The sequence below is a fragment of the Solea solea genome, chromosome 17, assembly GCF_958295425.1.
Source record: "Solea solea chromosome 17, fSolSol10.1, whole genome shotgun sequence".
NCBI lineage: Eukaryota > Metazoa > Chordata > Actinopteri > Pleuronectiformes > Soleidae > Solea > Solea solea.
Genome location: NC_081150.1, coordinates 20,918,308 through 20,932,755, shown reverse-complemented (window position 1 = coordinate 20,932,755; position 14,448 = coordinate 20,918,308). Strand labels below are relative to the sequence as shown.

At 41.5% G+C, this 14,448-nt stretch overlaps 1 protein-coding gene across 3 annotated transcripts in view; it reads left to right on the top strand.

Annotated features, from left to right (window-relative positions):
• The window catches only part of col12a1b (collagen, type XII, alpha 1b), a 111,963-nt gene that overhangs the window by 43,349 nt on the left and 54,166 nt on the right, over positions 1-14,448 (top strand). For 2 of the 3 annotated variants that reach the window (XM_058613865.1, XM_058613868.1), the window contains exons 24-30: positions 1,947-2,076; positions 2,889-3,025; positions 5,038-5,167; positions 6,541-6,680; positions 7,822-7,954; positions 8,440-8,457; positions 11,605-11,744. In XM_058613865.1, coding sequence (XP_058469848.1) covers positions 1,947-2,076; positions 2,889-3,025; positions 5,038-5,167; positions 6,541-6,680; positions 7,822-7,954; positions 8,440-8,457; positions 11,605-11,744 — 828 coding nt within the window. The remainder of the gene's footprint in view (positions 1-1,946; positions 2,077-2,888; positions 3,026-5,037; positions 5,168-6,540; positions 6,681-7,821; positions 7,955-8,439; positions 8,458-11,604; positions 11,745-14,448) is intronic. The other variant, XM_058613866.1, reaches the window with a different exon arrangement.

The following is a 14,448-nucleotide window of genomic DNA, read 5'->3' as shown; positions in this document are numbered from 1 at the left end:
GTGTTAATGCAGTGGCCATAGCTTACTTCAAAACCTGGCAAAGGTTCAAATGTCGTTGATGACATTACTGGGGGCTAGCGCCAGACACATCGCTGGGCCTGGGGCGTTCTGTCACTATGCATCACATTTTGATTGGCTGACGACACACGCAGTCAAAGTTATAACCAAATACAAAATGGCAGCTTCAACAAAAGGCCAGCAATGCTACTACAGCAGGTCCACGGAGCTATGATGCGTTTAATGACATCCAGGAAAATCCAGCTCAGCTTCACAAAAAATAACCATATTCTTTCTGGAAATATAATCATAACATACTGAAAAAGTAATTGAATTCAGACACGTTCAGACACACATTAATTTGATTATTAAAAAAAATAATAATAATAAAATACTTTTTTTGATATTGTCAGGGCCAGCAGTGAAGGCCCTGCTGGCCCTGACAGCCCACCACTGCCTAAAAGTGCTCCCTTTGGATGCTCCTTTGGATACTTTCTTTTGAAAGCTCCCTTAGGGTACTCCTTTCGAAGTTCCCTTTTGGTGCTACATTTGGATTTTCAATTTGGATACTCCCTTTGACAATCCCTTTGGGTGCTCCCTTTGGAAGCTCCCTTAGGGTGCGCCTGTTTTTCAATCTCTGTTGGCACTAGCTTTGGATGTTTCCTTTGAACAATCCCTTTGAAACTCCCTAAGGGTGCTCTCTTTGAATGTTCCCTCAGGGTTATCCTGTTTACCACTCCCTTTTGGTGCTACCTTTAGAGGCTCCCTTTGGACACACCTTTTGAAGCTCCCTCAGTGTGCTCCCTTTGGAAGTTCCCTACCATTAAACGCTTCCTTTTGGTGCTACCTTTGAATGTTCTCTCAGGAACATCCCTTTTGGACACTTTCTTCAGGACTCTCCTGAAATCTCTCTTGGAAGCCTCCCTTTGCCGCTCCCTCTGGACGCTCCCTTTAATGCTTCCTCTGAACGTTCCCCTCACATGCTCCCTTCAGGCCAGGGCATGTGTGTGGATCAATGTTTGTTTTTTGGCACTTGTTTCTTCAAAGACCACACAAACCAGAGAGTTTCACACCTCTGGTTACGTGTGTGTGTGTGTGTGTGTTTGTACTGTATATACACACACACACACACATGTATGTGTTCATACAGAACATATTTCAAGACACGCTTTATTTACACTCACGTAAATAAACTCACGTAGTGTTCACTCACACACGCAGATGTGCGCAACGACCATAGCACTGTGTGTTGGCGTAACTATGACAACTGCATGTGGACGTTACGCTCTCAACATTAACACGCCGTGGTTTATGTTGGTTTAGGTTGTGAAAGTTGAGATTTATGTTCACGCACACAATAACTTAAACACACACACACACACACACACTCTCGCATGCTCAGCATTTCCACATTGACTTCAAAGGGTAGAGGGATGGGGGCGGGGGGTGGGATTAAGCCCCGTGCTCTCTTACAGCTTCCAGATGGCGTTGAGATGACGAGCACCTCACTGGGCAGGAAGTGGACCCTTGGTGTTCAGACTCGGGGCCAGGCCGACATAAAGCAGAGCACTCAGACGGAAGGATGAGCTCATGGCCCCGGGGTCACGACGACGCCTCAGAGGAACATTTAGGAGATGATTTAATGTCCAGTCAGGTGGTCTGTGCCGGGAAATACCATCACTCATCCACAGTGTTTTTCACATGAAGTCCTTTAAGAAACCAGAATCAGAGTTACCATCAAAATAAGAGTTGCATCTAAGTAGGGTAAATCTCACTTGAGGCGGGATTAAATCTCATCTGAGGCTGAGATTAAGTCTCATTTGAGGTGGAGATTAAGTCTCATCCGAGGTGGAGATTTAAGTCATTTGGAGTCAGAACTGGACTTTGTTGTAAACTGTAAAAATTAAGTAGTCTGATCATGACGACATTGTATCTTCTCCTCCGTGCAGCTACGAGTTGGAGGAGACATCACGAACGTTGAGCTGCAGCAGCTGATTCCTAACACGGCGTACAACATCAGACTCCACGCTCTGTACGGAGAAGCCACCAGCGACGCTCTGGAAGGAACAGGAGTCACCTGTAAGTCAAGATAACGTGAACTCAGCAGAGCTTAAACACAAAATAAAATATAATTTAAAGGTTTAAGTGTATGAAATGTAAATGAAAGTCTTTTCAGTTTTCAGCAGAAATGGAATAGATACGTTAAGACAAGATGAGATAAGATAAGTTAAGATGAGAAAAGTTAAGATGAGGTAAGTTAAGAAAAGATAAGATGAGATAAGTTAAGATGAGGTAAGTTAAGATGATGTAAATTGAGATAAGATAAGATTAAATAAAATAAGATAAGCTAAGTTAATATAAGATAAGATGAGATAAATTAAGTTAAGATGAGATAAGTTAAGATAAGATAAGCTAAGATGAGATAAGTTAAGTTAAGTTAAGTTAAGTTAAGATGAGATAAGATAAGATAAACTAAGCTTAGATGAGATAAGTTAAGTTAAGATGAGGTAAGTTAAGATAAGATAATATAATTTAAGATAAGTTAAGATGAGATAAGTTAAGTTAAGTTAAGTTAAGTTAAGTTAAGTTAAGTTAAGTTAAGTTAAGATAAGATAAGATGAGATAAGTTAAGATAAGATAAGTTAAGATGAGATAAGTTAAGTTAAGATAAGATAAGTTAAGATGAGATAAATTAAGTTAAGTTAAGTTAAGATGAGATAAGTTAAGTTTAATTTCCGTGCCTGAATGAAGATTCACTTTAGTAACCTTTAGTTTTTTTGTCGTCGTTGTTTTTAAGAATCTGGTCTCAGACGAGCTGCAGTTTTTACTTTATTAAAATGTTCAGGATGGTTCTGGATTGTTAAAGCTTGACTGGACCTGTTCTCCCTCAGTGCCCAGGCCTCCTGCTGGAGCCCTGACCATCACCGACGTGACCCACAGCACCATGAGGCTCCGCTGGGACGCGGCTCCTGGAGCCGTGCGCAAATACATGATCACCTACAAACCGGAGGATGGAGACCTCCAAGAGGTGAGACTCCAGCGGTCCCACGGGTCCTGGAAATCCTTGAAAGTTTGTGAATTTTGGTAAATTTCTCCGTTGTTTGTCACGACGCCACCTCTCACCACTGTCTTGTGCGTTGCTTGATGTCCAACATCTCTGTCTCACCAAAGACAAAATGACAAAGATTGACTTTGACCAGGAGCCCGAGGACAATCACTTGTCCAGGTGAAAAAAGTAGACGCCATCATGGACGGGGACAAGCGCTTACAAGTTCAAGTACAAGTCCTGCCATCTTAAGCTGAGTCAGCACATACTAGTCCTTGAATTGGAGGGAATTGTTCCTGGAACATCCTTGAATCTGATATTAACCAAGGTGTGGGAACCCTGTTTGTCCAATGTCATCAAATCTTGAGTACTTGAGGAATCTGTTTCTTAGATTAAGAATGAAACACGAAGAGCATCTTTGTCAACACTTGATTTGGAAAATGACGCCATGTGCTTCCTTGAAAGGTCCTCGTCTAAATGTGTTCCGTGTGAGCAGCATGGAACGACCTCTGTGACCTTTGCCTTTTTGGCAGGTTCTTTAGCCGTTGACTTTCACACCAACGTCGCAGCTGTGACGCTCGTATGAAACTGACTCTGAGGTCAGAGTCTCGCAGTCAGAGCCATGTCTTCGTCTTCGTTCTGCAGCCATGTCCTCGTCTTCGTTCTGCAGCCATGTATTCGTCTTCGTCCAGCAGCCATGTCTTCATCCTCGTTCTGCAGCCAGGTCTTGATTCTGGGAAACTGACAGAGTCGAGAGTTGGAGTCCAAATCTTCCAGGTCGGCTGCATTCATGAGAAACATCACTGCTCTGGCAGAGTGAGAAGAAAACCCAGCTCTGTCTCACTGGGATGTCAAACATGTACTCGACAAACTGAGTGTGAAAACACTGATTTTCAGGGTTTTTTTTCCACTCATTTGATTCAACTGTGAATCTTCAAATACTTTCTTCTGAAAAAAAACCTTAACCCTGACAAGCTGAGATGATGAGTTAAGATAAGTTAAGACAAGATGAGATGAGTTAAGAAAAGATGAGATGAGTTAAGATAAGTTAAGAAAAGATGAGATGAGTTAAGATAAGTTAAGACAAGATGAGATGAGTTAAGATAAGATGAGGTAACATAAGATAAGTTAAGATGAGATAAGATAAGTCAAGATGAGATAAGTTAAGATAAGATGAGTTATGACACGATGAGATAAATTAAAGGTGACATCGAATGCTTGTATCACACATATATGTTAGTTATGGAGGTCTACTTACATATATTAACATGTTTTCATGATTAAAAACCTCCTAATCGCTGCAAACGAGCCGATCAAAATATCTCCTCACTGACGCTCTCGTCAGCCGCGCTGTTTCAGACCAAACAGTTGCTGTGATTGGCCAGCCAACGAGAGCTTTACAACTGTCCTGTGATTGGCCAGGTACCTGGAAGTGACGTAATAGATAGGCCAGCTCTCAGATACACAGCTCCCCCTCTGGCACGGTGGATGCTCTGCATCTCAGCAGCTACAACGAGAGTAGTTCTTCTTCTTCTGCGGTTGAATGTACGCAACCGGATGTGCCCGGACTAGTGCCCGCACCGGGAGGCGCTACGGTGGTGAGAGGAGTGGTGAGGATTTCTGATGACGACATCAAATTAAGGAAGTGTCGATCCGCTTCGCAGAGCCCAGGAAAACAATACAACACTATTTTCTCAGCAGTGGCTGAACTGTTTGTTCTGAAACTTTAGGGTTTCATAAACGAGGTAATGACGCAGATACACACACAAACGCAGCGTTAATTGGAGCTTCCGGTCTATGTCACCTTTAAGATAAGATAAGTTAAGACAAGATGAAATAAGTTAAGATCAGACAAGACAAAGGAATACTCTCTGCTCTGTGTCGACTAAAACTTACAGAAGCATCAAAGTTAGGAAATAAAGTGAATGAAGTGAAATATATAAAGAAATCTAAACTCTGACAGAGTGATTTTTTGTTTCCATTTAAACGGACAGACTGAAGTCAGCGGTGACATCACGTCCCTGGATCTGTCCAGCCTCATCTCACAGACCGAGTATGACGTCGCCGTCACACCCATCTACGACGAAGGACCTGGATCCCCGATGCTGGGAATAGCCATCACAGGTGTGAACATGATCGTTACACGTGATCTATGATCGTTTTAGGACATTCAGGACGTTTAGGATGTTCAGGACGTTTTAGTACGTTCAGGACGTTCAGCATTTTTAGAACGTTTAGGACACTTTGGACGTACAGGACGTTCAGGAAGTTCAGGATGTTCAGGACATTTAGGACGTTCAAATTGTTCAGCATTTTAGAACGCTCCGGACATTCAGGATGTTCAGCATTTTAGAACGCTCCGGACATTCAGGATGTTCAGGACGTTCAGGATGTTCAGGACATTTAGGAGGTTCAGGACGTTCAGCATTTTTAGAACGTTTAGGACATTTTGGACGTACAGGACGTTCAGGAAGTTCAGGATATTCAGGACATTTAGGACGTTCAGACTGTTCAGCATTTTAGAACGTTCAGGACATTCAGGATGTTCAGGACATTCAGGATGTTCAGGAAGTTCAGGACGTTCAGGACGTTCAGGACATTTCTGATGTTTAGGACGGTCAGGACCTTCAGGATGTTCAGGACATTCAGGACATTTCTGATGTTTAGGACGTTCAGGATGTTCAGGACGTTCAGCATTTTTAGAACGTTCAGGGTGTTCAGGACATTCAGCATTTTTAGAACGTTCAGGACGTTCAGGATGTTCAGGATGTTCAGGACGTTCAGGACGTTCAGGCTGTTCAGGACGTTTAGGACGTTCAGGCTCTTCAGGCTGTTCAGGCTGTTCAGGACGTTCAGGACGTTCAGGATGTTCAGGACGTTTAGGACGTTCAGGACGTTCAGGCTGTTCAGGACGTTTAGGATGTTTTGGACGTTCAGGATGTTCAGGACGTTCAGCACTTTCAGGCTGTTCAGCACGTTCAGGACGTTCAGGACATTTCTGATGTTTAGGACGTTCAGGACATTTCTGATGTTCACAATGTTCAGGACATTTCTGATGTTTAGGATGTTCAGGACCTTCAGGATGTTCAGGACGTTCAGGACATTTCTGATGTTTAGGACGTTCAGGATGTTCAGGACGTTCAGGACATTCAGCATTTTTAGAACGCTCAGGATGTTCAGGACGTTCAGGACATTTCTGATGTTCAGGACGTTCAGTGTTTTCAGGACGTTTAGGACATTCAGCATTTTTAGAACGTTCAGGACATTCAGGATGTTCAGAACGTTCAGGACGTTCCTGTTGAACCTGTGGTCCTCACAAAGACAGGAACACAAGAACACACACACATAGTACTAATTTTCACAATTTGACCTTCAAACAAGCACAAACACCCTTCACTGAGGTGTAATTACAACCCACACACACACATACACACCCCCTAATAAACACGCGTGTTGCTCTCGTGTGTGTGTGTGTGTGTGTGTGTGTGTGTGCACAGACGTCGTTCCCGCTCCTAAGAACCTGCAGTTCTCTGACGTGACCATGACCTCGTTCAGAGCCACGTGGGAACACAGCGCTCCTGACGTCGCCCTGTACCGCGTCGGCTGGACCAAGAGAGGAGAGAACGACCCCAAGTTTGTGAGTGACGCCGTCGTCGGGTTTCACTGTTTAAAGAAAAGAACGTGTGGTTTCCATGAGTCACATGACTCACTGTGAGAACAACTCACTCTTCCACACCAAACCCCAGAGAGAAATCAGTCATTTTAGCATCACAGCACACAGGAGTTGTTAATCCACTGCTGCCACATCACAAAGTTCACATGTCTTATTTTGTAAAATTCAGCTTTTGAAATCCTTTGTTCAGATTGACCTCAGTGACACAAAGTGACCACACGAGGCAGCAGTAGACCAGCAGCTCCTGTGTCCCCGTGAGCTAAAATCACTTATTTTCTCTGTGGGCTTTGGTGTGGGAGAGTGAGTGGTTTACAAACTTCACTTTCCATGTTGTTACGATATCCCAGGCTTGATTTTATTAAGTGAGTCTCTTTTTTTCACCTTTAGTTATTAGGTATTAGTTTTCACATCTTTTTTCATTTCCTTCCTGTGCGTGTTTAAACTGAATTGTTAATTATTTATTGTATTATTGTAATTATTTTTCCTCCAAAGTCGCTGTAAACTGAAGGTTTTATTACTAAATGTATTAAAGCGGTATTCACATTCACCACAGATCAGAGAGATTTACACCTTCATTACACACATTTAAAAAAAACCTGATGAGGAAGAGTTAAGAGACAGATGATTAATCTTCTGTCTTTGAATATGCAGAATACGTCTGTCAGTAGATTTTGGGATTATAAAGAGATTTTGGCACTGGATTAATCTTCTGTCTTTGAATATGCAAACAAGCTTGTATTTGGACGTCCCGTCGCTGACCGAAAACACAGCCTGACCGATAACACAGCCTCTGATGCTGAAGCTGTTTTCTTTTCCATGTGATTCTGACCGATATAAGTGTGAATTCACCTGCAGCAAAGAAAACACTTAAACTGTGGAAGTTAAGACGCTCCGCGCTCTGATAGACGATGACCAAAGATAGACCGAAGATATCGTGATGTATCGCTGTACGATTTTCTGATCACAGACACATTTTACCTGTTCCTCACATTCGCCTGCTCGCTCTCACCAGGACTACGAGATGAATTCATAAATAAAAAAGAGCGTTGTTTTTGGGAACATCTGTGATGTTTCTTCCCGTCATTGCCTCTGTGTCCGTCACCAGGAAATCCTGCCCAAGGACGAGAACACCCACGTTCTGCCGAACCTGGACCCCGACACCGAGTACGACGTCACCGTCACGGCCATCTACCCCGACGAGTCGGAGAGCGAGGACCTGATGGGACGAGAGCGAACACGTAAGTCTGGAACTCTTTTCCGTTGTACAGTTCTAGCTCGACTCTGCTCAGTTTGCTAAGGTTTTCCATTATCGTAGCTCCTCCTCAATGTGGGCGGAGTCGTCATCAGTTGCGTGAAACACACAAAATAGTGACTTTTAAAGCAGTTGTTTCACTGTCACTGAACTGAAATACCACTGAAATTTAAGTAGAATTTGGAATTAGAAGTAGATTTTGGAACTTTAAGTAGAATTTGGAACGTTACGTAGAATTTGGAACTTTACGTAGAATTTGGAACTTTAAGGAGATTTTGGAATCGTCCTCATGACTCTTCAGTGACGACACAGAAACTAAAATAAAAACACAGGTTCTGTGACTGATGGAAGAGAAAAGTTGAGCTGGAACTATATCATCAAAACAAAACCAACCAGTGTTCAGTATTTGATCCTCACAGATTTTTACTCACATTCAAATAACGCTGTTGTTTTCTCGGCGTCTCTTTCTAGGGTTAAAGGCTCCAGATGGTAGGTCACATGACAAGGACACGTGCCTTTTCATTGCAGTGTTGATGAGTTTGTGTGGATGGTCACAGACAGTGTTGACAGTGGCACACTTTTTTTTCCTCTGTTTTAACTGCATGGAAGTGCGTTTCAGTGCCTCGCTGTGCGTTCACACCACAAACTGTTCACTGTGAATTCTACCGCGTCATTATAGTCGACATTTAGGCTTCAGCCAAGAGTTAATGTCAGTGATGATGAAGAAAAGAGCCAGAAACAGGTTTTTATTATGGAAATTATTTGTCGTTTTGCTGCGTCACAAAAAGATTAAATTGAAAAATTAGGCTAAAAGATAAACAGAACTACCGTCAATTTAATTAAAAGGATTTAAAAGCATAAGGAAAAAGTAAAGCCAGGAATTTAAAGCACAAGAGCCAAAAACTAAAAGATGAAATGTATAAAGGTCGTCTTAAAGGAAAAATAAATAATCTGTTCACTTACTAATGAAGAAAATGTGAAGGTAATGATGTTGTTTTTGGTGCATAACAAAGAGATTAAGAAGAAAAACTAAACTAAAACATAAACAGAACTAGTATAAATGTGATTATAAAAGCAAGAATTTTACGTACAAATAGTGGTACAAGAAAACAATTAAAGGCAGGAATTTAAAGTACAAATGCAAAAAATGATTAAATGTACATATAAAAGTCGATCAAACCAGATTTGGGCACCAGTTAGCTCGCTAATACTGGTGAATTCACAGCGTTAGCTTGACTGTAGACACAAGATGATATAGAAAAGAGTCGAAAACAGATATTATTCATAAAAATAATTTGTTATTTGGGTTAATAAACAGAACTAGCATCATGTGTTGGTTTTTTTTTTAAGTAAGATTACAAGTACAAAGAACAAAACACGATTTAGGCTCCAATCAACAGTAAGCACACTAATATTAGTGAATTCACACAATAGCCAGCACAACATGAAGAAAGGAGTCAGAAAAATGTTTTATTAAGGACATTAGTTGTTTGTTTTTGTAGGTAACAAAAGATAAAAGGTCAGAAAGGCTAAACGCTAAACACAAATAGCATGATTTAAATTTAAAAGCAAGTATTTAAAGTAGAAGTACAAATGTTAAAGACAGGAACTTAACGTATAAGAGCAAAAATACAAAGAAAAACAGACAAAACTTACACCATAAAAAGTTAAATATTTAAAGTGAAATCATGAGTTCCTGGTGTCTGTTTTGTTTTTGCTATGATCACGAACTCCAGGTTATAAAGACGTGAACTTGGCCACAAACTGCTCTATTTTTTTATTGTCCAAGGACTCTGTCTTTCACTTTATTCTATAATTATAATGAAATAATCTACAACTAATAAGATAAACAAAACATAAGAGCAGTCCTGGAGTCTCGCGTGCTAGCTAGTCGCTAGCTAACGCGTGTTTCTTATCTGAGTGAAACGTGAAAACGGCATCTCCTCCAAATCTAATAAAAACACATAAAAGAGTGAAACGCAGAGCACTTATGAAGAGCATACGGCGTCCCGCTCTGTTTTATCTCAGGACACGAGGACGTGCGTGTTTTGCACCGCGTGGCGTGAGATAAACGCGCGTTTTTGTAAATGTTCTTTACGAGCAGACGTGGTGTTTGTAGATTGTGGTGTGAACCTGGACCAGCAACAATCCTCCATCATCGTTCATCATCATCATCATAACATTTATGTTGTCACAGTGAAAAATCATCTGACATCATCATCATCGTCATCATCACCTGAACCTCCACGTTCATTCATGTTGCATGTGTTGTTGCAGTGGTTCTGCTGCAGGCTTGCAGATCAGCTGACTTTGAATTCACTTGAATTATGTTTCGTATTTAAAGTTTGAACAAAGCTCTTCTCTCGCAATTTAACCTCAGGAGAATCTGAAAAAAGCTTTTTATCCATCAAAACACCCAGAGACACCGCAGTACGATATAATCACGATACAATATTATTGTCACGATATTTAAGTCACAATGTCACATTATCACAATATTTATGTCACAATACAATATTAATATCCAAGTATTTAAGTCACTATATGATATTATCACAATATTTTATTCACAATATTTAAGTCACAACACGACATTATTATCGTGATATTTAAGTCACGGTACGACGTTATTACAATTTGTACAGTAAGTGAAATGAACTGACATTATCCCGATATTTATGTCACAATCTGATATTATCACGATATTAAGTCATGGTACGACATTATCCCGATATTTAAGTCATGATACGCCATTTAAATCGCGTTACTCAAGTCATGATACGATATTATCACGATATTTAAGTCATGATACGATATTATCACGATATTTAAGTCATGATACGATATTATCACGATATTTAAGTCATGATATGACATTAATATCACAATATTTAAGTCACGGTACGATGTTATTATCACGATATTTAAGTCACAATACGATATTATCACGATATTTAAGTCACTATACAATATTATCACGATATTTAAGTCATGATGCGATATTATCACGATATTTAAGTCATGATGCGATATTATCACGATATATAAGTCATGACACGATATCAAGATATTTAAGTCATGATACGATATTATCACGATATTTAAGTCATAATACGATATTATCACGATATTTAAGTCACAACACAACATTATTATTGTGATATTTAAGTCACGACATTATTACAATTTGTACAGTAAGTGAAATGAACTGACATTATCCCGATATTTATGTCACAATCTTATATTATCCCGATATTTAAGTCATGATACGGCATTTATATCGCAATATTTAAGTCATGGTACGATGTTGTTATCACGATATTTGAGTCAAAATACGATATCACGATATTGCGATACACAACAGCTCTAGTGAGACTGAGCACAAATGTCAACCGACATTTTTTCTGCTAATCCACAAACTGCAGTCCTGCTCTGAACAGCTTCACTCAACATTCTGCTGCTGCCGTTGTTGTTGTTGTTGTGAATCTCATCACCTCCCATCACCAGATCCATGACCCGCTTACACTGTGGGAGCATCATCTTCATCATCATCATCGTCCTCGTCCTCGTCATCACCATCACTTCAAACCCCCTTTAGTCGCGTTTGTCTCACCGTGTGTCTCTTTGTGCCGTCAGTGGTTCCAGAGCCTCCTCGAAACCTGAGGGTTCTGAACGCCACCACGTCCACGTTGACGGCCAAATGGGACGCTGCCCCCGGCCCCGTCCAGAACTACAGGATTACCTACAGTCCCGTCGACGGAGGCGAACCGCTCGTGGTGAGTTCACTGCCTGGTTTTATTACTGTTAAGTCATTGTTAATTGTCTCACAGCATTTCAAATTTACACCAAAGTGTGAGAATTGTGGACATGAACACATGAGTGCACGTCGGACAAGACACAGTGAGTGTGTTTGGGTTGCCCGAACGACCCCGAAGAACTAGAAAAACTACCAACTGTCAGTGGAGACATGATTTAAGTTCCACATTTGCACGTGTCGAGATGTATTTCTTCTAATTTTAGCTCATGGTAGGATTTCATCTGTTCAGCGGTGTCTCTTGGAAAGTAAAAGTATATTAATATAAACCGTAATATTTCCAGTACGATGTGTTGCTCAGTCGTTATTATTGGTCCATTGTTGTTAGAAAAGCAGAAGAACGGACCACACTCGTGTGAAACCGTGTCAGGAGAGCAGAACTATTCAGAGATGAAGTTTTACAACCAGGCCTGGCTGCGGTTCAGGGATTATTTTGTCCCTCTCTCCCATTATTACACCATCATGAACGCACACTGGGTCCGGCCGTGTGTTTGTCCAGGGTGTGTCGGGTGTATTTTCCCGGCATGTTCCGCTGCTGCTGTCGGGGCGCGGCGTTTCCCAGCTTCACTGCTTTCTTTGTCACCTCAGGGAACGAACTTCACTCCACTTTGTTCATTAATGAACGCGTTAATGCGACAAAGGAGGATGTTTAAATCTGCCACAGGACTTTGTGTTCCAGTTCAAACACTGGTGGGGCGTGGGGTATTTTATTATTACTCAAATGTTATTAAATAAATCCATATTTATATTTATATATTTTAAGTCAAACCAATATTTCTGTAAGTCGTTCTGTGATGTCTTATGTCATAATCTGAGTTTATATATCCTGATATATGAGCGATATGAGGATTAAGTTTCTTTCTCTGGACTCATGAACAGTTTCTCTGCACATGTTTTTCCCTTAACTAACATGTTTTTCCCTTAACATTCGTTTTTCCTTAGCATCCATGTTAACCGAACGTAACCTTAGCGACCGTATTTCACCAACGTACAAACACACACATTGTTAAGAAAAGGTCAAATGGAGCTCATAACTGACCATTCTGACACGTCCTAATTAAAAATATTTGTTCAGAACGTCCTCCATGACCGGAGCACAGACTCAGTCTGATACAGTCACATACAGCAGCCATTTATGCCGCTCGCCACTGGCGATCAGCGGTGCTGCACTCTCTGTGAAAATCAGTTAAAAAGACAGCACCGCTGATTGCCAGCGGCCAGCGGCGAGCTGCCTAAACTGATCGCCAGCTCCGGAGCATACAGTCACCGGTCTGATACAGCGCCAGTTTATTCAGCTCACCGCGCGCTGCTGGCGATCAGCGGTGGCGATCAGCTGTGCTGTCCCTAAGTGTTTTTAGCTGATTTACAGTTCGTCACTGTTCGGCTCGATCCTTATGTAGGACGTCTCTTCCAGTGACGGCACTCTCGCTTGTTTTCCATTAGTGTCCTTTGCCCCTTAACATCAATGTTTTTTTCCTTAACCTCCATGTTTTCCCTTAACATCCGTCTTTTTCCTTAAGTTAAATTTAAGCAGTGACTTTTTTCCATTTCATTTCGTCAGTATAATATATTTGAGATGTTTTACTGTAAATATGGTGAAATCTAGAAGGAATTATGGGATGTAGCAGCTGAAAAGCATTGATTTATAATATGATAAGTATTCTTCTTTTTTTTAATTTGTATTTTAGTGGATGTTTTTCTTCTTTAGTTAAAGACATGAAGAATGTCTCACACAGACAGTGAGACTCATCCAGGTCTCAGTGAGACAAAGTCTCCTGGACATGCTGCTCTCCTTCATCACACTCTGACATTTGGTTTATGACAGCGAGGCCTGCACACTCACATTTCTGCACCAAGACGCCAACACTCATAACACAGCAGCAGCAGTAACAGCAGCAGCAGCAGCAGCAGTAACAGCAGCAGTAAAGCAGCAGCAGCAGCAGCAGCAGTAACAGCAGCAGTAAAGCCGCAGCAGCAGTAACAGCAGCAGCAGCAGTGACAGTAACAGCAGCAGCAAACGCAGCAGTAACAGCAACAGCAGCAGCAGCAGCAGCAGCGACGGCGTACATAAAGAATTTGTGCAAGTCATCTCAGAGTCTTCTCTGAGATGTTATGACAGTTTTCCCCTAAACAACGAGTCGGGGTCGGTTGATGATGTCAGCGGCACAGATCTGTGCTCTGTGATCAGACTCTGAGCATCTGCTGTCGTCTTTGTTGTTTTTAACTTCAGTCAAATGTTTTCTGTGGAGCGCGATGAGTTCAGGGTCTCCTTATTGCGCTGAGAAAATGTCATGAACAGATTGTTCAGGGTTTGAGTAACTGACACGTGATTAGCACAAACTGTGCTGCTGCTGGTGCTTCTGCTGGTGCTGCTGTTTCGGCTGGTGCTTCTGCTGCTGCTGCTGCTGTTATGGCTGGTGCTTCTGCTGCTGCTGCTGCTCTTGGTGGAAACAAAACACTCGCCAAATCAGCTGGAAAATACCAAACCCATAGAGAAAATCTGTGATTTTAGCTTGTGGGGACACAGTTGCTGCTGGTCTACTGCTGCCTCGTGTGGTCACTTTGTGTCACTGAGGTAAATCTGAACAAGAATTTGACCAAATAAGACATTTGAACTTAGTGATGGAGGCAGCAGTGGATCAACAACTCCTGTGTGTGTGATGTTA